Genomic DNA, 21,709 nt, shown 5'->3' with positions numbered 1-21,709 from the left:
TATGTCCGGAATCGATTAATATAGGGGCTTTGGAAGAAATTTAAAACAGGGGGAATTGAAAAAGGGAATAAATAGGAATATAAGTTTCCTTAAAATTCCGTTCACTGTTCAAAAGTTTTGAAGCTAGAAATATGAATCACAAACTTATTTTTATTTTTAAAGAATTTCAAACCACGTTGACTTTACGGAATAAACTAATTTTGGGGTCTTAAGATTCCTAAGTCTGCATATTAACGCAATAAAAACTAAATCAAATTATACAGTTGAACTTATTTTCAATACCCTGGTGAAAATCATCCTTAGACTAAAGTTCCGTGGTGGCCACTCCCCAGTATTTTCGCATGCGACTCTCTTGCTCGTTGAAGTCATCATCGTCCTGTTCCTCCTCGTCCAGGATGTTTCTCTCCCGCTCTTGGGTCACAGCAAAGTCGTACTCGAAGTTGTAGGGCATCAGTCGCTGAAGGGATCCGAAGTAGGCGGAATTTGGTCCTCCCGAGCGCTTTATATTGTTTCCGGAAAACTTGGGCCTTGGCTTGGCATCGAACAGATTGTACCCATAGCTCTGGGCCTGCTGAAAGGACAGGGCACTGCCAAAGTGTCCTGGAACGGGCTGCTTCACGGGATGATATGATCCCAGGGGCATGGAATTCGCTATCGGGGATGCCAGCGGCTGTGGCAACTGCGGGGTGCTGGACGAGATGAACTTGTTGGTGACACTGCGCATAAGATTCGATGTGAAATCGTTGCGATCCGGAGCAGCAGGAGCTGCCATAATGGCATTGGGAACGGCTCGCTGTTTCGTGAATGACTTGGAAATGGTGTTCAGTTCCTTGTCGAACAACAGCTGGGTATTCTGCTCCAGCATATACTCCCAGCACTTGAACTGCTCCTCGGAGAGCACCGACTCCGTTTCGTCCAGCATCTCCAGTTGTTGCTCCTCCTGTAGGACGCGGGCATGGGCCAGGACGAACTCGTCGTCCTTGTCCTTGGCCAACAGGTCCCGATCGCTCTGCCCACTCGGCGAGGATCGTCCTGCCAGCGGATCCTGTTCGATTGCCCGGTGGCGACACGCGTTGCTCCGATCGCAGCAGGTGCGCTTGCAAACGGATCCACTGGACGAGGGCAGGGACACTGGCTGCGGCTTCTTGCGGACACTTTGCTTCAGCTCCCGAATAAGGTGGTCTACGTCGGTGCCCAGATGCCGGAAGCGCACCACAATCACACTTAGGTTCTCCGCCGCGGAAAAGCTCTGGGCAATATCCACCAGTCGCTTGGCCGCCAGCAGGGCGTTATCCTCCTTCCGGATCTCCCGGGCAGCGCGATCAATGTCCATAACTGACCAGAGCTGGGCATTGCCCACTATGAGGTACTCGTCCTCGTTGCTGAGAGTGAGCTAGAACAAGAAACCGCAAATTAGAAGGAGATCTTTAGATGGAAATAAAAAAGAATCCCTGACAAACCCACCTCTAGAACGTTGGGATCAGGCATTACCACGGAAAGGCTCTGATCCTTCGGGATGGCTTCCGATTCAGTCAGTCGCAACTGGGATGTCCGGCGTATCAGATAGGCGTCCAAACGCCCTGTGCTGGCCATGCGCAGCACGTAACGCTTGCTCTTCAGCGGCCTCACCTTAGACGGAGCCCGTGTCCTGGTGAGATGGAACAAGGCGGCACTCCGTACACTTCCACATTGCTGCTGCGCCGCCAGCAGGGTGTATTTCATGTAGTCCCTTACCGCCGCATCCTTGACCAAGTGCTCCTGCTTCATCAGCTCGGGCACCAGATGGGCCATTTCCTGGGCCACCCGGCCGTGTCCCTCCATTGCCTCGAACATCCCGTAGAGCGCTTCATCGGAACCTCCGTAGTCGGCTGCTCGCAGCTGGTAGACCGAAAGCTTACGGCAATCCCCAGAGCCCGGAGTCTCCGCAAAACCCATGGTCCACGGCCCCGTCGTCTTGCTCTGACCCCGTTGGGCATTCACCTGCCGAAGGGTGGTGGTGGGCAGGGCGGCTCTGTTGTTGCCGGATACGTCTATAAGGCTCCAGTGTCGCTGGCTTTGGGTCTGGCAGACCTTGAACTGCTGCTCGTCCACCTGGGGGAGAATTACTTTAGACGATCAATATATTCGTAGCCCTTAATCATTCCCCCCGAAGTAACCCTGTTAAATGGCTTAACTTCTTAACTTATTGGTTCAGACGGACATGAAAGCGTGAATTCTTCAGAATGACGTTGAGTCCAAGAAAAGTATAGAAGACTTTTCAACGAAGCTTAATAAAGAACCATAAAAACTCACCTGCAACTGCAGATTCCCCGACAGGTCCAGGTACTTGAGGTTCCTCGAGGGAACCAATGCCAGCAGATTGACTCGATCGAGATGGTTGTGCGAGAGATCCAGCACCTTGAGCATGCCCAGTTTGGCCAGTTGGGGGGTGCAGAGCAGTAGGTTATTGCAGCAGCGGAGCACCCTCAGATGACCCAGAGTGGCCACCTCCTCGGGCAGTTGCTGCAGCATGTTGCCGGACATAACTAGGATCTCCAGTTCCGGCCAGTTGCGGACGCAGGCGGCGGGCAGGACCCCAATGCGGTTGTAGGCCAGATGAAGCACCTTCAATTTGGCGGCATTGTGCAGTGGCTCAAAGATGCTGTCGTTAAGTTGATTCCCCGCAAGCGAGAGATTCACCAGGGCAGCATGGTTATTCTGCTCGTAGCGCGGCAGAGTGGCCAACTTGTTGCAGGAGGCATTCAGAGTTTCCAGTCGGGCATAGGTTACGGCGAAGAAGTTGTCCGGAAGATGCGGCAGCTCATTGCTCTGCAGCTGGAGACTCCGGAGGCTGGCAAGTGCCTCCGGCAACTGCTCCAAGTGCTTCAGATCGTTGTAAGCCAGGTTCAAGGATACCAGCTGACTGATTCTGTAGTTGCGCAGCAGCCCCCCCACATTGACGAGGCGGTTGTGTGAAGCGTCCAGGGCGGTCAAGGACGCACAGGCTCCGATCCAGTTGGGCAGCTCACCGAAGTTGTTGTGCGAGATGTCGATGCGCTGCAGCTTCAGCGGAACCGGATGGGCGTTCGTTGTCGAGATGTTGTGCAGGTCTGGAAAGGAGTTATATGTGACATGAGATTACTCAAATACATTTTAGATACTATTCGGCAACAGTGTGCTTCTAATTGAGAAAGCAAGCTCAGTTCTACAAGCCGATGTTTCTAAACCCTTGCAGGTCGTTGATCATTGATCACCTTTCATATTTTTAGTAAACAAATTAAAGAATAATATAATGTTACATTTCCATTTACTGCCGTCTAAGTTTACCGAAAACATTTTCACATTTCACATAATTATACGATCGTACATATGACAGCTATATGAAAAAATTATTGTTTAAATTAAATTCAAGTTCGGAAATATTAAAAGAATTATGTTCCAAAGGTAGAAGTTATTATGTCAAAAAACAACAAAGTAATATTTTTTTACTTTGTTTTAAATTTATATATATTTTTTTTATATAGTTGTCCTATCCGCCTTTATACTACCTGCAATATAAATAAGACTTTTGGGGAACGGACAGACGGACGGACGGACATGGTAAGATTGACTAGCTTAGTGATCCTGATCAAGAGTATATATCAATTATTGGGTCGAAAGCGCTTCCTTCTGCATTTTACATATTTCATCACAGTCTAAATAATATAATAATGTTGCCCAATCGTTTAAAGTAAACCTTCTGATATTTTATTTTCATGGCACCACTTACAATTATGGTCGGCTACAAGTGTCTGCAGATTGGTGGCATTGATGATCAGTTCCATCAGCTTGTTCCGACTGCACTTGAGCGTCTCCAGTTGGGCCAGCGAGCTGAGATCCAAGACCTCCATTTCGTTTTCGCACACCTCCAGCTGGGTCAAGTACTGTGGGCGAAAAGAGAAAACGCCGAATGGAAGTCGAACCAACCGGATATGAAGTACCGGATGCCGGATGCGGACAGCCGGAGTGGAGGCAACTCACGTTGTAGTTGCCAATCAAGATGCTGCCCCCCAGTTGGCTACCCTTCAGACTGAGCTTCTGGGGGGATGTCTGGCCACCGGTGGAGGCCTCCGCCTCCTCCTCCGCCAGCTGGACGGGCAGTGGAGGCGGCCCACTGTGGCTGGCACTAACTTTCAGCTTCGATTTGTATGGATCCGCTGGCTTCCTCGTGGCTTTGAGCATTGTTTCGGACCCCTCGCCTCGGGAGTTTCTTGTTTTTCGAGCTCTTGGTAAGACTACAACTTTGTTATGCATCAACGAACACCCACCAACCGACGATCGTCTCGGATTTCATATGTTTTCGGGGGAGTAATCCACTGCACTTTTATTTTTGAAATCTGAACCAATGGCAGATTATTCACTTGTACCGATTATCGCTCGCAATTAATAGTTCTTTTATGGGACTTCCCGGGATGTGGCAACAAACACCTGTCTGCGTTTGGCAATACTCCTACATTTTACTGTAGGATCCACACCCGATAAATGCGACCGCTCAACTGAAGACGAACACGATAACTACGGCTATGACTCTGGGCCGTTACAGAAAGACGGACACGCTTGAGAGCGCCTCGGCCTTTTGGTTTCTGGTCGTATTGCCTAAATCCGAGTTGCGTTCAAGACATGGAAGTACAGTGGTACAGTTGCCGACGAACCGATCCGCAGATAGTGAATCGCCAATATGAAAACCAAACTTCCCATTCAAAAGAATAGGCAACAGATTTTTTTCAAAAAAGTCGTATATTTATATACACAAAATTATTATGGAATTTTCTATGTTCGTTACCAGGTATAATAAACCTTGTTTTGCTTTAACCCTAGAAAGGGCTCAACTTGTTCCTAAAGATTTTTGTTTTTTAAAAATTAACTTTTTCGAGATGAATAGTGGTCGATTTGACAAAATATGTATTTTTAAGTAGTATTCGAGAAATCAAGAACTACATTTAAAAGATACATATCATCTTCTTATATGAAATATCTCTTCGTTGTGAGTCCACTGTACGGAAAGCTTACAAAGCACAGAGAAGACTTGGCAATACGAGGGTGCATTTCAGCAATCCGTGCTATTAGCACTCTTAAAGAGCGCCAGCGAATCTCTTTCGCCTCCGTTGCACATCGCGCTCCTGCTAAGAAGAGATATGGTAGAAGATCGACTGAAAACAATATGGGGAGGAACGAATAAATAAAGGCAGTCGACTTTGTAGCTTTGTGTTTGTTACTCGAATTTTAGAAACAATTTGATTTTATTATTTCAATGAAATATAATAGTTGTCTGTCATGCCTACGCATTAGCAGCAAACTCAGAAGAGTGTGTGTTTCATGTAAATCATCTGCTTCTGTTTTCATTGTCTTGCAGTTCGTCTGCTGACTTTACAAAATTTTAACAACGTCTATACATAAGAAACTAAGGGCAGGCGATTGTATTTTGTGGTCAACCGTGGGCGGGTTTTGCGTGACCTTATCGGTTACTCTCTATAACTTGGCCAGTTCATACATATACAGTTGCCCATCGGGGGTCAAGTTGTGAGTACATAAAATAATAATTAGACAGAGGTGCTTAGCAATAATGTACGCCCTATCCACATAAGAGTGTATCATATACGATTGTTGGCTTTAAAATAATATTTATATATATATATGTATATAAGTATGTGTAGGTATTTATATAAAGTACAAAAAAAACATTGCTAAAATACATGTTTAAACAAAGGAGCTGCAAATAAATAGATGAAGGAGTAACTAGAGTAGGGTGGTAGCAAATCAGAGGGTTTGGTTGGAATAAGAAGTCGGTTAACTATGCACATTGTGCTGCTACGCTCGTTTGTTTATACACATAATCAATTTTTATATATTTGCTAGGTATTCCGTATGCTACGTGTGTTCTGTTTTCCTAGGTTACTTCATCTCCTTTGCGTTACTTTACGTTTACGGTTTGGTTACGCCCGTCGTGGTCGCGTAATGGCTTACGTAATGGTTCTTTAGCTTAATTCGATCGTGGCATTTGTAACTTCTGCCCGTGTGAGTGAGTGTACGGAACGCGGAACGCGGATCGCGGATTAGGATAATTACTTATTGCTGTTGTACATTCAACTTAACATTACAAATATTAAGAGTGGCATATGACTAAAATTCGTTATCGACTATGTGTGTGGGCAGGGCGCATCTAAATCATTCTTATTTACGGATAAGGGTTGTCAAGACTTAGGCAGCCGCCTGCCGATCCTCGAATCGAATTAACGCGAATTGAGAGGCTTACCGAACTAAGAGACGTGGCAAAGGCGAGAAATTTGATTTCCGCACTACACAATCATAATAAATGGTAATTCGTATAAGTAGGTAAGGATTATGCATTATCATTAATATAGCATTAATTATATTTCCATATATGCAAGTGAATATATGGACCCTCCGTATTATTTCCCCGTGCTGGTCACCGTCCCCGCAGTCGTCGCCGAATTGATCTGCATACCGCCGACATCCTTGTGGTGGTCGCCCGTGGAGTTGGTGTCCATGCTTGTCTCCGAGTAGTCCAACTTGTAGCTGGCACTCCGCGTCACATCCTCCATGGACGCCTCCTGGCACTCCCGACCGCTGTGCGTCTGCGATCCGCAGTTGTAGCAGGATATCACCTTCTGTCCGTTTCCGCCGCCGCCCGCTCCCGTAATGGGGCAGACAGTGAGCGCGCTGTACGGCGTCGTGCTGGGGACCTGTTGCTGTTGAGCCGTGGGTACCGTCTGTACGGTTAACGCGTTCGTGCTGACCACGGCCGCCGAGTTCTGCAGCTGGGGCGGCGTCACCGCCGTGGGAGTGCCGCCCGCGGTCATCGGCAGGAAGTGGAAGGCCGGGTAGATGAGCTCACCGTTGTGCGGCGGAACCATCGGATAACGGAAGCCACCGCGTACCGTCTGTGGAGGCGGCGCAGAGTGCGCCTGGAATATCGCCTGCTGTGGCGGCGGTGGTCCTCGCTGGTGATATGGATAGCTCGTGTTGTAGGCTGTGGGCGGCGGTTGTTGCGGCTGGAGGAGCACCGCTGTCGTCGGTGTGCTTACCGGCGACTGCGTGATGAGCTGTTGTTGCTGCTGCAGGCTGCCGCTACTGATAGTCTGCGCATCACTGACGATGCTCGGCGTGCCCGTCGTGTATACTTGCTGATAGTTCTTATCCATTCCATTGCGTCCGTTAAGCCGCTGCTGCAAGTTCAGTTGCTGCTGTTGCTTGTAGCTAAGGTGGTGCTGCTTTTGCTGATAGCCGCCCAGGCCGGTGGGCAGCACCGTAGTGATCATGCCCATTCCTGCATCCACCGAACTGTGCAGTGGCAGTGAGAGCTGCGTGGGCGTCGGCGTCTCCGAGGGCGACAGGTCGCCACAGGATCCATTAGAGCTGCCCGATTCACTGCCCGTGGTGGCTGCACTCTTGGTGGAGTTCATGCTCATAATCGAGCCGCTACCATCGTCGTTTATGGTCATACTCTGCATCATGACGTTCATGTTGTAGTTGGGGTTTTGAAAGTGCTGCTGCTGCTGGTGCTGCGGTATGAAAGTGTTCGCCTTGACTCGATGGTGGTGTCCTGGACGCGGGAAACCGTTGCGGATGAGGCTGTGTAGGCTGGTTCCGCTGGAGTTACTGCTTCCGCCCTCGTTGATAACTACATCATGTTGCTGCTCACCGCCAATGGAGGTGGGCGGCGGCGTTGTCTCCGCCGAAGGACGTCTCGCGTTCTTCTGACCCGCAAGTCGCTGCGACATGCTCCTCATCGGTTGCTGCTGCTGAAGCTGCTGCGCCTGCAGTGGAACGTTGATGAGGGAACGGTCCCGCTGCGGACTCGTGGTGCGGCTGCTCGAGGGTGAGGACTGCTGGCTCAGCATGGGCGAGCTGGCCGGTGGCACTTGATGGTCCAGACTCTGCGGCTGCTGCTGCTGCAGAGCGGGCTGTTGGTGGGGCGGTTGTGGCACGTAGTGGCGCATCGTCCACCCCGTGTTCTGGTGACCGATGATGGCACTCGTCTCCGTTGGAATGGTGATGTTCGGCTGCATCAGGTGCGCCATGCCGTCGACACTGATCTGGTGCGTCCCATCAGAGCTGGGCATAAGCTGGGAATGGAAAGAATAAGATAATCTGGCTTTTGTGCGTTTTTCCTTAAGGACTCACCTTTTGAAAGTGCTGAGGAAAGATCATTGGGATGTTGCCTTGCGGCGTCAACACCTGCACCATCTGCGGATGCTGCGGATGAGGTGGCGGCTGCTGTGGTCCTGTCATCTGGTGGAGCACGTGCTGTGGCTGCTGAATAATCAGGTCATGTGGGGACGGCGGGTGCGGGTTCTGGGGCGCCGGCGTTTGCGTTTGTGCTTGCATTTGCGGCGCAAATCGCTCAGCCACCAGCTTGTTCTCCTTGATCTTGGCCAGTATGCCGAAAATCTTCTTCTGCTCTTCCATGGAGAACACAGGGTGGATGGCCGCCATCGTGTACACGAGCAGTAGCTCCAACAGCGTATCTTGGTCGTTGATACAGCTGAAATCACACTCGCCCCAGCATTCCAGCGTACGGTAGATCTCACTGACGCAGTTCCGGTTGCAGGCGCGGATCAGCGCCAGATACAGAGCCATCTTGCGCCGGATCTTTCGGTCGGTGGGGTCGCCCTTCTGACAGTTGACCATGTCGGCGGCCAGCTCGTGCGGGTTGTTCGCCCGCAGCTCCATGCCGCGCAGGGTCTCCGAGTCGCACCGGCCCTGCTCCTCCAGCAGCGTGCCCAGAAAGCGCAGCTCGAATGGCAGGCAGGCAGTGAGCAAGGCATACATCGTTTCGATCCGATTGTAGCTCTCGAGTTTCTCAAACCACAGCAGCACGTCCTGTTTGCAAATCATCTCCACGTTTGTCCCTGTTCCAGTCCCAGTTTTCACCTACCGATCCCGAATCCCTGCAAGCGGCTGCACTGCATCAATGGCCACAGGCTAGTGTGCCCGTTCGCCAGCTGGCCCGTGTTGTCTGTCGGTGTGTGTGACGCGTGTCGGTGTGAGTGCTCTAGTTACGTGTGGTGGGTGCAAAAGGCGTCCAGAATCTCGTTAGGTGGCAGCAGCTGCTGCATCACAGCCGGAATCGTCGAGGGCTGGCTAGTGGATCCGCTCCTGGACACCGGCCCAGCTTCCCGGGCAGCTGCTAATTGCCTTTCCGATGGCTTTTTCGCCACTAATCTGCTCACAAAGGCAGTGGCGATCTGCTGCTGCTGCCTCTCTGCTACTCTGCTGCCCACAACTACAACTAGTCGCGTATATTTTGCGCGTTAGCGGGGTAGGGGGTGCGCGGGCGGCGGGTGGCGGGGGGGCTGCACCACATTGGCCAGCACTCGCTGCTTGGCAAACACTCGCTGCTTCGGCCGCTGTTATTCGGGGGAGACGGATACTACTCGCCGCTGCCAAAAATTCTGCAATTTCCGCGATGTTCCTTGCAACGCGCGCGTCCGCTCTTCTCGGCGACAATCAATGCTACGTCAGCGTGGGCGGAATCGCGGATTCAAGCGTTCAAAGTGTGTGCACTCTATTTGGTTTGCATTGTGTGCACTTATTTGTCAAAAATTTTCCCTTCCACTTTGGCTCGGTGTGACCGCGGCTGCCGTTGTATTGTTTGCGGCAGTGTGGCCGTGCGTACTAGTCTCGAAAATACTCCACGGAAAAAGTGTGCGTTTCGTTGAAGTCGTTTTTAGAATCTTTTTCTATTTTACGAAAAAGATAACAATTTAATAAATATCTCTTCTTGTTTATACCTACTCTTTAATAAGGAACTTCTTTATTTTATTATATATTTTAAACTAAGGTACTGCCAGATTATTTTGAAAATGCGCGCCAGGGCTGCCAGATATCTATAAATTTCAAATGTATATTCCACTTAAATTGTAGTGAATACATTTTAGCAAGCAAGTAAACCGAAAAGATGCACAAAATGACTTTGCTGATGTATCAGGAATCCTTTTTGTTCCCTATAGAAACGTGAATATGAGTGCCTTTAATTTTATAACTTATTTAATTCCGGATTGTGTTTCTATAAAAATGAATGCAAGTAAAAATTCAATTGCTGCAGCAGCTTAGAAACCATCCTCATCGTCTTCAGCCATCTCCTTGGCCAGCTCCAGGTCCTGCTGCTCTCGCTCGCGTCGCTCCTCGGCGCTCTCCAAATCCTTGCCGTAGGACTTTGGGGGATAGCGCATGGCCTTCACGCTCTGGTTGTGCAGGTTCAGGCAGAACGAGATGCGCTCGTGGAAGGCCAGCTGCGGCTCGCGGGTGCTGTAGATATCGGTGCTCTCCTTGCTGCGCATATAGTTCTGGGCCGGGTCCAGCGTGGCCTCAATCACTCCATCTCGTATGGCCTTCGACACAATGAACTCGGCATCCTCTGCCGAGTCCAGCATAAGTCGCTTGGCAATGTCCTGCGGCGAGATGCGAGAGTAGGACAGTCCAATGGACCGGATAGCCGTCTTGATCACATTATGGCGCAGACGGATAATTAGAGTGAACGTGTGGTCCAGTTGGAACTTGGGTCCATACTGGGAGACCACATCGCCGAAGCGTTTCAGGTTGCCCAGACGCACGGCCTGCGTGAGCTGGAAATAGGCGCCCAGAGACTGGCGCAGACCGGCCTGCCGGAACACCACACGCTCCGGGATGTTGCCCAGCAGCAGCTCAACGACGATGATTAGCTTTTGCACTGTCTGGCGGAAGCCAATGGCCGCGTGCTGCGGCGATTTGCGCAGTGCCTGGACCAAATGCTTGTGGGCATCGCTGTACTCCAGTTTGGCGGCCTTGATGCGACCCAAATAATACAGGAAGCGTGCCCACTCGTTGTTGCTCGCCGACTCCGGGTACACGGACTTCTTAACAAGCTTGTCGGCCTGATCGTAAAGAGCGTAGTGCAGGTAGTTGCGCAGCAGACAGTTGATCAGCACCGCCTGGCCTTCAAAATCGTTGCGCAGCGTAGCAGTGCGCAGGCGGGCATGCAGGAAGGCGCGGATGCCCTCCAGAGAGTTCTTCAGCTCCGCCACTCGCGAGAAGTAGAAATAGGACTTGGCTCCAATCAGATCCAGAGTGCGGCGGTTCTGGATGGAAATTTTGGCCATCAGGGCATCTGCGCAGGTTCCGGCGCGCTTCAAATCGCTGGCGTCGATCAACTTGACCAGCAGAAGTAGGTAGAAGTAGGCGTCTACCTCGGCAATCGGGGCCTTGGTGGCCACTTGCTTTTTGGGCACATCAGGCAGCTCGGTGGCGTCCTTCTCCACGGCAGGCATTAAAGCAACGGCGGCCTCACGATCCGCACCCGCAGGATAAATACTCTGGGGGAGATTCCGGAAGACGACGCCGTTCAGCTTGCGGCGGGTGTTCGGCAAATTGCGAAGGACGCGGAGGATAAAGCTGTGGGATGGAAGAAAAGCGATCAGGAACGCTGGACGGGATTTTCATGTGGTGAACACTCACCGCGACTCCTTGGAGGCCACCCCCTTCTCAATCTGGCGAATCTGCTCGCGAATCTCCTGCACTGCGGCTACGTCTTGGTTCTTCTTTTCATCCGCCAGCGTCTCGGCGGTGGGATCCACCTCCATCTCCACATCGTTGGCACCGATGTCCGTTGCGTTAGTCATGTTGTACAACTCTAAATTTGCTAGTGTCACAGATACGGCCGACTTTTCTTTTGTTTTTTCAATTCCAATCCAAATCAAAAATGCCTAGTAATGTTGCTTCTTCTTCTTTTTCTGCTAACAGAAAGTGTTGGAAAGTGAGTTTTGTTAACAGCTCGCTGAATGGAGCCAACCTATCGATTTCTGTATATCGATTGCTGTTGATAAATAATACACTGAGAGAAACTTCAGACATCTATTAAAATGCTGGATATACTTTCCATGAATTTCTTAATATGATTATTATTTAAGCTTTATTAAGAATGTTCACATTGCACATTGCAAAGTGAACATTTTGTTTACGATTACATTTAAGTAAATAAAAGTGCCGTTAAACCTATTTCGGTATCGATACCCCGATAACACCACTTCGCACGTTATCATTGTTACAAAATAACAAAGATTATGAATTAAATTATTGAAGTAACACGCTAAAATGTTGCGATATAGGCATGTAGTGCGCCTTCTGCAGCGTAGAAATTACTCGACAGGAGCAGCTAGCAATGGAAGTCAATCACCCGGCGGAGAAAACTCCGGCGAAGATGATCCGCACCCAATAAGACGAACCCTTCGTTTGCTCGGCAACGATATGCGCAAAGTCAAAGAGTTCTTTGTGCCCAAGGAAACGGAAACCGAGGAGGATCGTATCCCCACCCAGAGCAAGTTTCAGTTTACCGGGGAGAAGACCAGAGATCCAACTGTGCCAGACGATTTCCAGACCCACTGCGATGTGCTTATCATTGGCGGCGGAGGAGTAGGAAGCTCCATCGCCTACTGGCTAAAGGAAAAGGCTCGCGATGGCCTCAACGTGGTGGTGGTGGAGAAGGATGAAACGGTAGGCGAATCTTTACTCCTGATACAGACATATCAATGACCTCCCTGCTTCTTATAGTACGCCCATTCCGCCACACGGGTTTCTGTGGGTGGTCTTTGCCAGCAGTTCTCCCTGCCCGAGAACATCCAGATGTCTCTCTTTGCCGCTGAGTTTTTGCGGGGCGCCAAGCAGCACTTTGGCCAGGATGTGCCCCTACAGTTCACGCCCCATGGCCACCTGATGCTCGCCGGCGAAGAGCACGCCGAAAGCCTGATGCGCTCGTCCCAGCTGCAAAACGAACTGGGCGCCCGGAACGAACTGCTCACGGCGGATCGACTGGCAACGCGGTTTCCCTGGCTGAACACCAGGGGCATCGCCTTGGGCTGCCATGGCTTGGAGAAGGAGGGCTGGTTCAATCCCTTGGCCCTGCTGAGCAATCTCCGGCGCACTGCCACTGGTTACGGAGCTCATTTCCTCAGTGGCCAGGTGGTCGACTTTGAATTCAAGTCTCAAACCGATATTTCAGTGGTCGGCGACACCGGGTCTAACGAGGGAAACTACACGGGCCTGGACAAGGCGGTCATCCAACTGTCCGATGGCACGAGTCGCACCTGCAAATTTGCACTGTGTGTGATAGCAGCCGGCACCAGTTCCGGGCAGGTGGCCAGATTGGCGAAGATAGGTCTGGGTCCGGGAATGCTGCAGCTTCCGCTGCCCATCGATGCACGCAAGCGGTACATGTACGCCATCAACTCGGAGGCTCAAAGTGCACCTGGAATGTCAATGCCCATGACCATTGATCCCTCGGGCGTCTTTATCCGTAGAGACGGACTGAATGGAAACTACATATGCGGGCAAGATTCCACTGAGGAGAGCAATATTTCAGCGGCGGATGCGCAGTTCTTTGATCAACACATCAGACCAAAGCTGGCGGAGCGAGTTCCCGCCCTTGGAGAGGCTGAGGTGCTGGATAGCTGGACGGGTAGCTACGATCAGAACGTTTACGACGAGAATGGCATTTTGGGAGCCCATCCGTACTACCACAATCTGTATATAGCTACTGGCTTCAGCGGGCACGGAGTCCAGCAATCCCTGGCCGTGGGCAGAGCCATATCCGAGTTGGTAATGGATGGCCAGTTCCGGACGATCGATCTCTCGCGTCTGAGCTTCGACAGGCTGATTGTGGACCAACCCATGTACGAGTTAAATAATGTGTTAAGCTAGGATTGTTAATGGTGCATTATAAACTAAATGCAGCTAATTTAATTTGTGAATTTGAACTATTTGAATTGGCCAGGAGCGGGACCAAAGAGACCTACGCCCTGTTTACTGGCAGCGCGCGATGGAGCAAAGCCCAGAAGCTTCTGGATATTCTGGCGAATGGACATGGTGCACAGAATGTAGAGGAAGATGAAGGAGCAGTCCGTGTAGTCATCGCCGGACAGATTCCTGTGGCTTAGACCCTGGATCCACGAGATGGGCGTGAAGGGCAGCTGGGCAACGACGCGACCATCGAAGATGCTGTTGAACATGCTTAGCAAGGCGGTGAAGGCGAATCCCGTGGCAAACATGGACTTCATCTTGACCAGCGACAGGTCGCGGTTGTTGTTCTTCAGTTTCTCCTCGTCCCGCTCAATCTTCTTTTTCACCGCCTTGTCGAGGGAATCCCCATGGATCTCCTTGCGGCGCTCAACTAAAATACACCAGAAAATGCGGGTTACCTCGTGACCTCTTGAAAGACCCTTTGACCCACTTACGCTTCTTGCTCTGCTTTTCCACCTCGGTTTTTAGCTTTTGATACTTTTCCGTCCGGTAGACTAGCACCCAGGTGAGACCTGAAGGGAGCAAAGTGTTAACTTGATTAACTTTTACTTTAACTTTAGCTTTTACTCACCTTCGCCCAGGAAGGCGGTACACACCGATATAAAAACAATTAATATTGTGTCGGACCACATTTTTTCACTAAATTAATGTTAATAAAAAATAAAACTCATCGATTACACAAGTGACACATTTTCCAGAGCGGTTTCGATAGTTTAACATGAACTATCGATATGTTTAGATACCGGGCTCTGTTAATTGCTTATAACTTTTATTTTACAGATCGGTTATTTATTTGTAAAAGTTTAACTTTACAATTTTGAAATTAATTATTTAACCTCATGAAAATAAACAGCTCTCTCTATAAAAATTTAAGCACACTTTTTTTTATCAAAAACGTACGATTTCGTGTAAGTCGTGCGGAATTAAAGTTTATTTCTCAGACATTTAAAAGACATTTATGGTTTTGGCATTGTCACAAGTTTGCCGACTGTTGGTAAATTGTATTTCTAAGTTCATTAAAATTTTAAGAAATATTGATTTTACAATTAATCAATCAATTATTTTCTGTTTGTTTAATATATAGATGTAAGCATGGTAACTTGCTGCAAGAGTTCTAGATTCCGATGGTAAGTTTCCAACGCGTTGATGCTGATGCCGGTCGGTTTTCTGGCGTTGCTGCGGCTGTTTTTGGGGTGAGGTGACGTTAGGCGCTGTAAATGCTACATTTGAGGAAAGAAATCAAATCAGGTTATATATATATCTGGAAATATATATGCGGTATATATATATATATGGAACAACAACAATGAGAAAAATAACTGAGAAAAGAGAGTTTGAAATCTCAAAATTAGAAAATGTATGAGACGTTGGCGGAAATATTCAAATCGAAGTTCGCTCACTTCAAGTTGAATATTACAACGTCGTTATATTTGGGAACGCAAAACGCTCGAAAAGTAGAAAATACTCGGGTGGTGATGGGACCCTGCAGAAGTTTTTAGTTGCTGTTTTATCGTTTTGTTTTTTTGGATGTTGATGTTAGTTTTTGAGATATTTTCAACATTTATTTGCTCAATCTCAAGCCTCCGCCTAGTAACGTCGTCGCTCCCGCTCGCGACTGCGGGATCGTCGCCGTTCATTGGAACGATTGCGACGCGTGTCCCGCTGTCGGTCACGATCCTTCTCACGCTCTTTCTGACGCTCCTCCCGCTCTTTGATGCGCAGATTATGCTCCTCGATACGTTTCTGGCGTAATGCCTCCTTTTCTGCGATCTGAATAGAGATATTACATGCTATAGTAGAGCTACATTTTAGAATTATATTCTAAAAGTGTACTTACCGCTTCCGGCGTCAGCGGCAGCCAGTAGATGCAAGGCGTTACTTTAGTCTTACGAAATAGGTCATCTAATAGCCTGATGGGCGGTTCGTTCTCCTTCCTTTTAGATTTGGGCACTATTCAATGGGATTTTACATGTATTTCTAATTTCAAAGTATCTTTAACCGCCTCACCTGGTGATCCGCTGCGGCTTCTTGCGTGTGCATTGCGATCGTTGCGCTCCCGTTCGCGTCCTCGGCCCTCCCTTTCCCTGGAACGTTTTCGGTCCTGTCCTGCGCGATCCGCATCCCGAGATCTCGAGTCCAGTCGATCCTTGCTCCCCCGACGTCTGTCGTTGTTGGTTTTGTCGTGATCAATCGGCTCCTTTTTGCCCACATCCCATTCGCGTACAGGGCGCACAGGCTGTTCAAACAAAGGGCAAATTAGCTGCTTTGCTATGTTGCCATGACGATAATCTATTACCTTTTTGTCAGATGGTTCCAATCGGGACCAAGCATTACCCGCCTGCTGGTTATCTCTGGTGTTCTCCTGGCCATACCTGGGAGCCTCGTCTTTCGTTGAAAGTATTGCACGATCCATGTCTGTGCGACTGCCGAAATCCACGTTCAAACATTTGGGATTCGAGACAGGCCAGCGGACTCCGTGCAGGGCATGGCGGGTTTCAATAGCTTCGCTAAGAGGTGAAACGAAAAAAAAAAAATTAATCGAAAATTTAATTAATAAGCCTTTTTAAGAAAAACTATTTATATACTTGTATTGCAAAAATTATTGTGAGCTTATTAAAAAAAAGGTTTTAAAAAAAGTATTTAAAGAATACTTTCTTTTTTTCCTAATATTCAAAGCTACTTACTCTTCAGTGGAATAGGCAACAAAGCACTTAGACTTAATGCGGTCTATCCAGAACCCATCTTCCTCGACAATCTTTCCGGTTCGCGCTAGCAGTCCTTTTAACTGCAGTACTGTGAAAGGGCGCACCAAATTGGTGATGTAGAGCACGTGGCTGGCGCGGTTTCGCGCAGGACTAGGATCACGGACAATGTGTGGTGCGGCTGTGGCGACTGTGGCTTTGCTTAGGCCGCCCTGTGCCGGCACCGTGTCTGTGGCTGCTGTCGGAGTGGTCCGACCCGTGGCTTCAGCTCCTTTCTCTTCCTTATCTGTCGTCGACTCTGCGCCGGTGTTGCTGGTGGTGACGGTAATGGTCTCGGTGTCCCGATCCTTTCTTCCCTCTGATGCGGAAGCTGGCGAAGCTGACCGCTCGGAGTCGCGGTCGCTGGTGACCAGACCCTCCTCCTCCGAAGAGGATTCCAGTTGCACATCGCTGAGAGGCACCGGCTGCACCACATCGGCTATTATGTTCTTCAAAGAATCCGTTGAAATGGCAAGCACGGGTGGGACACGGTCCGAGGATTTTTTGTTCGTCAGCCACTTGCGCTTCCGCACCGATCGCTGCTGCTGGAGCACGGGTGCAGCTGTTGTGTTGTTCGCGCTGCTGTTTACAGATGCTTCTTGCTTGTCGTTAGAAAGATCTTCTGGTTCGTACTGAGTTTTTTCTTTTTTATCCTGCTTGCGGTTCTCCTTCTGATCCTCCTCCTCTGCGGCCTGCTTGTCCTGTTTCTGCTCCTTGTTCCTCTTCTTGGATTCCCTGCGTTCCTCAGGAGCGGGGGCTTCTTCGTCCCTTTCCTCGACTTCTTCTGTCTGAATGTCTAATACATCGCTAGACGTTTTTAAATGTTCCTCATCCTTGCTGGAAGGAGAAGGAACCTTTACCTCTTGAATTGGCTCGCTCGGCTTGCTGCTGTCATCTTCGCCAGCTGGGGCATCGTCCTCTGGTTTTTCCTCCTCTTTGTCATCATCCTTGGCTTCAATTGGCTCTGGCTGGGACTCTTCTACTGGGGAAAGGTGGTTCTTCTTCTTGGCAATGTCTTTGGACTCGCTCTCAAGGGCCTCTGCCGGCTTCGCAGCCTTTTCCTCCTCTGCGGCATCCTTGGCCGCATCCTGACCGTTCTCCGGTTCCTCTTCGGGAATGGTGTCCACCTTCTTGTCGCCGCTCTTGGCCTCAGCGCGCTTCTTGGGCGTCGTCCGATTTCCGCGACTCTTGCGCACCGGCGATGATCCGATCCCGGCACGTTCTTCGCTGGAGGCTCGGGCCTCATTGATTTCTTCGCGCGCGGTAGATGCTTGCGGCAGTTCCGGCACCTCGGTGACCGGAATATCCTTCTGGGACGCGACCGGGGCCTCGTCCTCGGTCTTCTCGTTCTCGGACACCTTGCGGGAGCGGCGACTCCGGCGTGCCACTGCCACCGGCACCGGGGCGGGCGACGACGATTTTTTTCGCTCGCTGCGCCGTCTCATGGCTGGCCAAAAAACGCTCGCAACGCGCTGCGACACTGGAAAGATCTGAAATAAAACGTAGGAAACGCCGGCGGACCCACAGCTATTTAATGCACTGGTCTTCGGGTTCACTTCTCTTGCTTTCCTGCACCTTTTCTCGGTAAAGAAAATTTATTTTGCCAGGCCAGCGAAAGAGCGTCAATCCGCCATCAATATGCAGGGTTGCTTTGGTCCGGTCTATCGTCTGTGTGCCGGTTATCGATAGTCCCTAAGGCTGAGTATCGGTTGCAAATAGCGAGTGATAATAAAAACAATTTAAAAACTCTAATGTCTCTACCAAAAATTGACGTGTCATTAATAAATTAAATTGATTATAAATACATTGTTTTTTAGTAATTTTAAAAACCTGTTTATCACACTTTTCGATATTTTGCCTGCCGGTGTCATCTCTACAATTTATATAAATAAAAATACAAAATTAAAAATGCTTTTAAAAACGTTACAAGAAAACCTTTATTATTATTAGCAAATCGTCTAAAGTTAAACTATGAATTATTCATATATTACCTTGTCGAGCGCTATAAAATGCATTTTCAAAACTCATTTCCAGCGCTTTTCAACACTGCACCATGCACTATTATTTCATAATTTTCTATACCGTACCTGCAAACAATAGTTTTTAGCTAAAAAAATGAATTAAGTTCAACAAATATGATTGTGAAAAACATTTTTAAATTGTCTCAAGTCATGGGCAGGCTTCGGCTTGTCCCGAATCCCAAAGAATACTGTCATATGGCGCCGCTGAACAGGAGCAGTTATAGCCAACGGTTGGGTTCGGGATCACGATCACTGTGTTCCTGTGCTGCAGATCACCAAGTTGCCTGGACAGCTCCAGCTCCCAGCGCTTCCGGTGGAATGTTTTGGGCCTTTTCCGCTGCCTTCACTCTTAATCTTTTTGGTGGAGCCGACGAAAAGGAGGAGACTCCAGAGGACAAGCTGGTGAAGACAATTAAGAGATCGATCCTGTGCATCCAGCGGGAACAATACGACAAGGCCGAGCAGATGCTCCACCTAGCCCTGCGAATGGCGCAGGATATTCAGAGCAAGGACGGCATCACGTATGTCTTCGATCTGATGGCCAATTTGGCCATGGAGCGGGAGCAGTTCAAGAAGGCTGAGAAGATATTCACGGACGTAATGAAGCGCCTCTTCGCCGACGGGCACACGGAAGAAAGTCCCAAGGTAGGTGACCCACATAGACTCCTTCCCCAGTTAAGACCTCTGTCATCTTTAGATACTCCACATTAGCTCCAAGATAGCGCACATGTCCCAGCTGCAGGGTGACTTGGAGAAGAGCTTTCAAGGATTCACCTGGACGCTTCAACAGTTGGCCAAACTCCTGGAGAAAATGCCCGACGACAAGGACATTCTGGAGCTCTATGGACTCACAAAGAATTGGTATTGAAGGTGTTTCCATTGGCGCTGCTTAGCCTCACATTTGCAGTCACATTCAATGTGTATCCCTGTGCCTATCCTTTCAGGTTCGGCCAGTTGCTGATGAAGCAGGGCAAGTATCTGGAGGCAAAAAACCTCTTCAAGGAGGCCTTCGACACACTGATCGACGTTTACGGCGCCGTCAATGATGCCTCGGTGACTATCCTGAACAACATTAGTGTGGCTTATGTGAACGTAAGTCAAGTTAGTTGACCAATTTTACACTGACTTATGGAGTTTATTACAGCTGGAGAAGTACCCCGAGGCCAGAGAGACCCTTGAGCAAGCTATGGAACTGGCCAAGGAGCTGAAGGACGCCACACAGGAGGGTATTTTGCAGGCCAACCTCGGTCTAGTGTATTTGCGCGAAGGCTTGATGTCGCAAGCGGAGAACGCTTGCCGGCTGGCGTGGAAATTGGGCAAGCAGCACCAGAATCCCGATGCCGTTGAGCAGGCCGAATATTGCCTCAACGAGATAAAGACCACTCTTAATGGGGAGAAGCGAAAGTGAGGTTTCTTTTTACAATGTATTTTTGACTATTTATAAAAATTAATTTCGAAGTAAAGCTCAAATTGTAAAGGCTTAAGTAACGCTGCTTCGATCACATTGAGAAATAATCGCGGGGCCTGAATATTGGAATATAAGAAACTTGGATCGCCGCGTTTCAGTTGAAAATTATGAACTAACTTTTTATTAGCTTTCCAAACTTCAGACACTACTCGAACTTGGCGATGACGATCATAAGGGCTACGCCGGTGAGAAGAGCAAATATTTCCTTCAGCGACTGTTTCAGCTTGGTGGACTCCTCAAGTAGCTCTGGCAGAACGCTTACTGTTGCTATGTAAATGAAACCGCCAGCGGTGAAAGGCAGTACCCATGGTGCGGAGCCATCCCCGCCTCCAGCTCCCAGAAGAGCCAGCGCTGTACCGGCCAGAGCTCCCAGGGCAGTGACCAGCTGCAGCAGCATCGCCTTTCGCCGGGAGCAGCCCGACTTGATCAGAATGGCAAAGTCGCCAATCTCGTGGGGTACCTCGTGCAGCAGTATGGTGACCGTGGTCACTATGCCAATGCTGTTGCCCGCCAAGTATGAGGCACCGATGGCCAGGCCGTCGGTAAAGTTGTGGGCAAAGTCGGCCGCCAGGTTTAAGTAGCCAGAAATCTCAACTTCACCCTCCGGCTCGGCTTCTGGTTTCTTGGACTTGGTCTTGGCTGGTTTAGCAGGCTTGTCTCCATCTCCGTTGTCTTCCTTATCGGAAGACTTTTTTTTAGGAGCCACTGGTTTGGGCTTTGGTGCTCCATGGCTATGACCATGTCCTCCTTGTCCGCCCTTTAGAATGCGAACAAGTTTCTCCACCGACAAAAAGGCAATGATTCCACCAAGAACCCACAGGCCAACGCTCATGTCGTGACTGTGGCCGTGCTCGTGTCCCTCGCCCTCGTGATGATGATGGTGGTGATCATGGTCGTGGTCGTGATCATGTTCACCATGGCTATGAGGGTGCGTTGCGTGAGGGATCAAGTGCAAGAAGGCATCGCCCAGTAATCCTCCGGATGCAAAGGCCAGCAAAACTTTGAGACGCGGCTTCATCGCTTCACTGTTGTCGAGGGGAATGATGTAGAGCAGTACGAAGGGAGCGGCACTGATAAGCAGCGTGGAGCCGATGGAGTGCAGCCAAATGGTGTTCATATCTATAAGAAATTGAGGTCATCTTGGGTACTGTCTTTATGGCGGACCGTTGGCTTACCCAAAGCCGGCTTTGGCTTGGTGTGACTTTCTCCGTGCCCGTGATGATGGTGTCCATGATCGTGGCCGTGATCATGATCGTGCTCATGGTGATGATGTCCATGATCGTGGTCGTGATGATGATGGTCGTGTCCATGGTCATGGTCGTGGTGATGATGGTGCTCCGCCCGCGGAGCCTTCTGCGGATCGAAGTTTTCGTTGGCTTCCCGCGAGTATTTGAAACTGGGATTGCCCTGGCCGGTGCACAAAGCCGGTAGGGAGAGAAGCACGGCACACAGGAGGATGCCCAGAGCCAGCTTCTGGTAGAACTGGAGCTTGCTCGCCTGGAAATCTGCCACTTGTTTGGCCATTTTGTCCTAGTCTGTATTACGCGTGGGACTGCGGCCAAAGTGTTGTGACGTGTTTGCTTTTTTCTCGCTGCGTACTCACTGTAGTCATCGATAACCGACAGATGCTTAAGCTATCGATTGTTTTTTGTTTTTTTTTTTTTGCA

General features: G+C 49.6%; 8 protein-coding genes across 9 annotated transcripts; 2 read left to right on the top strand and 6 right to left on the bottom strand.

Annotated features, from left to right (window-relative positions):
• Positions 1-175: 175 nt before the first annotated feature.
• On the bottom strand, positions 176-4,523 carry LOC108033642 (protein phosphatase PHLPP-like protein). The gene is made up of 5 exons (XM_017108075.3): positions 4,000-4,523; positions 3,749-3,902; positions 2,293-3,089; positions 1,465-2,091; positions 176-1,393 (listed from the first exon to the last, which is right to left on the bottom strand). Exons 1-5 carry the CDS (start codon positions 4,270-4,272, stop codon positions 305-307), a joined length of 2,940 nt encoding a protein of 979 aa, XP_016963564.1. The 5' UTR covers positions 4,273-4,523; the 3' UTR covers positions 176-304.
• A 697-nt stretch (positions 4,524-5,220) lies between these two features.
• On the bottom strand, positions 5,221-9,779 carry LOC108033643 (ataxin-2 homolog). The gene is made up of 2 exons (XM_017108076.3): positions 8,164-9,779; positions 5,221-8,105 (listed from the first exon to the last, which is right to left on the bottom strand). Exons 1-2 carry the CDS (start codon positions 8,875-8,877, stop codon positions 6,429-6,431), a joined length of 2,391 nt encoding a protein of 796 aa, XP_016963565.1. The 5' UTR covers positions 8,878-9,779; the 3' UTR covers positions 5,221-6,428.
• Positions 9,780-10,007: 228 nt separating this feature from the next.
• Positions 10,008-11,774, bottom strand: LOC108033646 (probable 26S proteasome non-ATPase regulatory subunit 3). Its single transcript, XM_017108081.3, has 2 exons — positions 11,476-11,774; positions 10,008-11,412 (listed from the first exon to the last, which is right to left on the bottom strand). Exons 1-2 carry the CDS (start codon positions 11,637-11,639, stop codon positions 10,092-10,094), a joined length of 1,485 nt encoding a protein of 494 aa, XP_016963570.1. The 5' UTR covers positions 11,640-11,774; the 3' UTR covers positions 10,008-10,091.
• Positions 11,775-12,016: 242 nt separating this feature from the next.
• Positions 12,017-13,763, top strand: LOC108033645 (FAD-dependent oxidoreductase domain-containing protein 1). The gene is made up of 2 exons (XM_017108079.3): positions 12,017-12,510; positions 12,568-13,763. The coding sequence occupies exons 1-2, from the start codon at positions 12,112-12,114 to the stop codon at positions 13,711-13,713; spliced, it is 1,545 nt and encodes a 514-aa protein (XP_016963568.1). The 5' UTR covers positions 12,017-12,111; the 3' UTR covers positions 13,714-13,763.
• Positions 13,711-14,545, bottom strand: LOC108033647 (calcium load-activated calcium channel). The gene is made up of 3 exons (XM_017108082.2): positions 14,384-14,545; positions 14,247-14,324; positions 13,711-14,182 (listed from the first exon to the last, which is right to left on the bottom strand). The coding sequence occupies exons 1-3, from the start codon at positions 14,442-14,444 to the stop codon at positions 13,770-13,772; spliced, it is 552 nt and encodes a 183-aa protein (XP_016963571.1). The 5' UTR covers positions 14,445-14,545; the 3' UTR covers positions 13,711-13,769.
• A 180-nt stretch (positions 14,546-14,725) lies between these two features.
• Positions 14,726-18,221, bottom strand: LOC108033644 (apoptotic chromatin condensation inducer in the nucleus). 2 transcript variants are annotated; one of them, XM_017108078.3, is made up of 6 exons: positions 18,129-18,221; positions 16,497-18,043; positions 16,109-16,319; positions 15,820-16,048; positions 15,650-15,762; positions 14,726-15,582 (listed from the first exon to the last, which is right to left on the bottom strand). In XM_017108078.3, the coding sequence occupies exons 2-6, from the start codon at positions 17,996-17,998 to the stop codon at positions 15,400-15,402; spliced, it is 2,238 nt and encodes a 745-aa protein (XP_016963567.1). In that variant the 5' UTR covers positions 17,999-18,043; positions 18,129-18,221; the 3' UTR covers positions 14,726-15,399. The 2 variants fall into 2 exon arrangements, with proteins under 2 accessions (XP_016963567.1, XP_016963566.1); XM_017108077.3 differs by having other exon boundaries at positions 16,497-18,204.
• A 386-nt stretch (positions 18,222-18,607) lies between these two features.
• On the top strand, positions 18,608-20,058 carry LOC108033742 (tetratricopeptide repeat protein 19 homolog, mitochondrial). The gene is made up of 4 exons (XM_017108300.3): positions 18,608-19,219; positions 19,272-19,435; positions 19,519-19,666; positions 19,719-20,058. Exons 1-4 carry the CDS (start codon positions 18,689-18,691, stop codon positions 19,980-19,982), a joined length of 1,107 nt encoding a protein of 368 aa, XP_016963789.1. The 5' UTR covers positions 18,608-18,688; the 3' UTR covers positions 19,983-20,058.
• Positions 20,059-20,134: 76 nt separating this feature from the next.
• On the bottom strand, positions 20,135-21,709 carry LOC108033741 (protein catecholamines up). Its single transcript, XM_017108299.3, has 2 exons — positions 21,218-21,709; positions 20,135-21,161 (listed from the first exon to the last, which is right to left on the bottom strand). Exons 1-2 carry the CDS (start codon positions 21,564-21,566, stop codon positions 20,188-20,190), a joined length of 1,323 nt encoding a protein of 440 aa, XP_016963788.1. The 5' UTR covers positions 21,567-21,709; the 3' UTR covers positions 20,135-20,187.

Source organism: Drosophila biarmipes, chromosome 2L, assembly GCF_025231255.1.
Source record: "Drosophila biarmipes strain raj3 chromosome 2L, RU_DBia_V1.1, whole genome shotgun sequence".
NCBI classification, from domain to species: Eukaryota; Metazoa; Arthropoda; class Insecta; order Diptera; family Drosophilidae; genus Drosophila; species Drosophila biarmipes.
The sequence above is the reverse complement of the archived record's forward strand: the minus strand, read 5'-3'. Positions and strand labels throughout refer to the sequence as shown.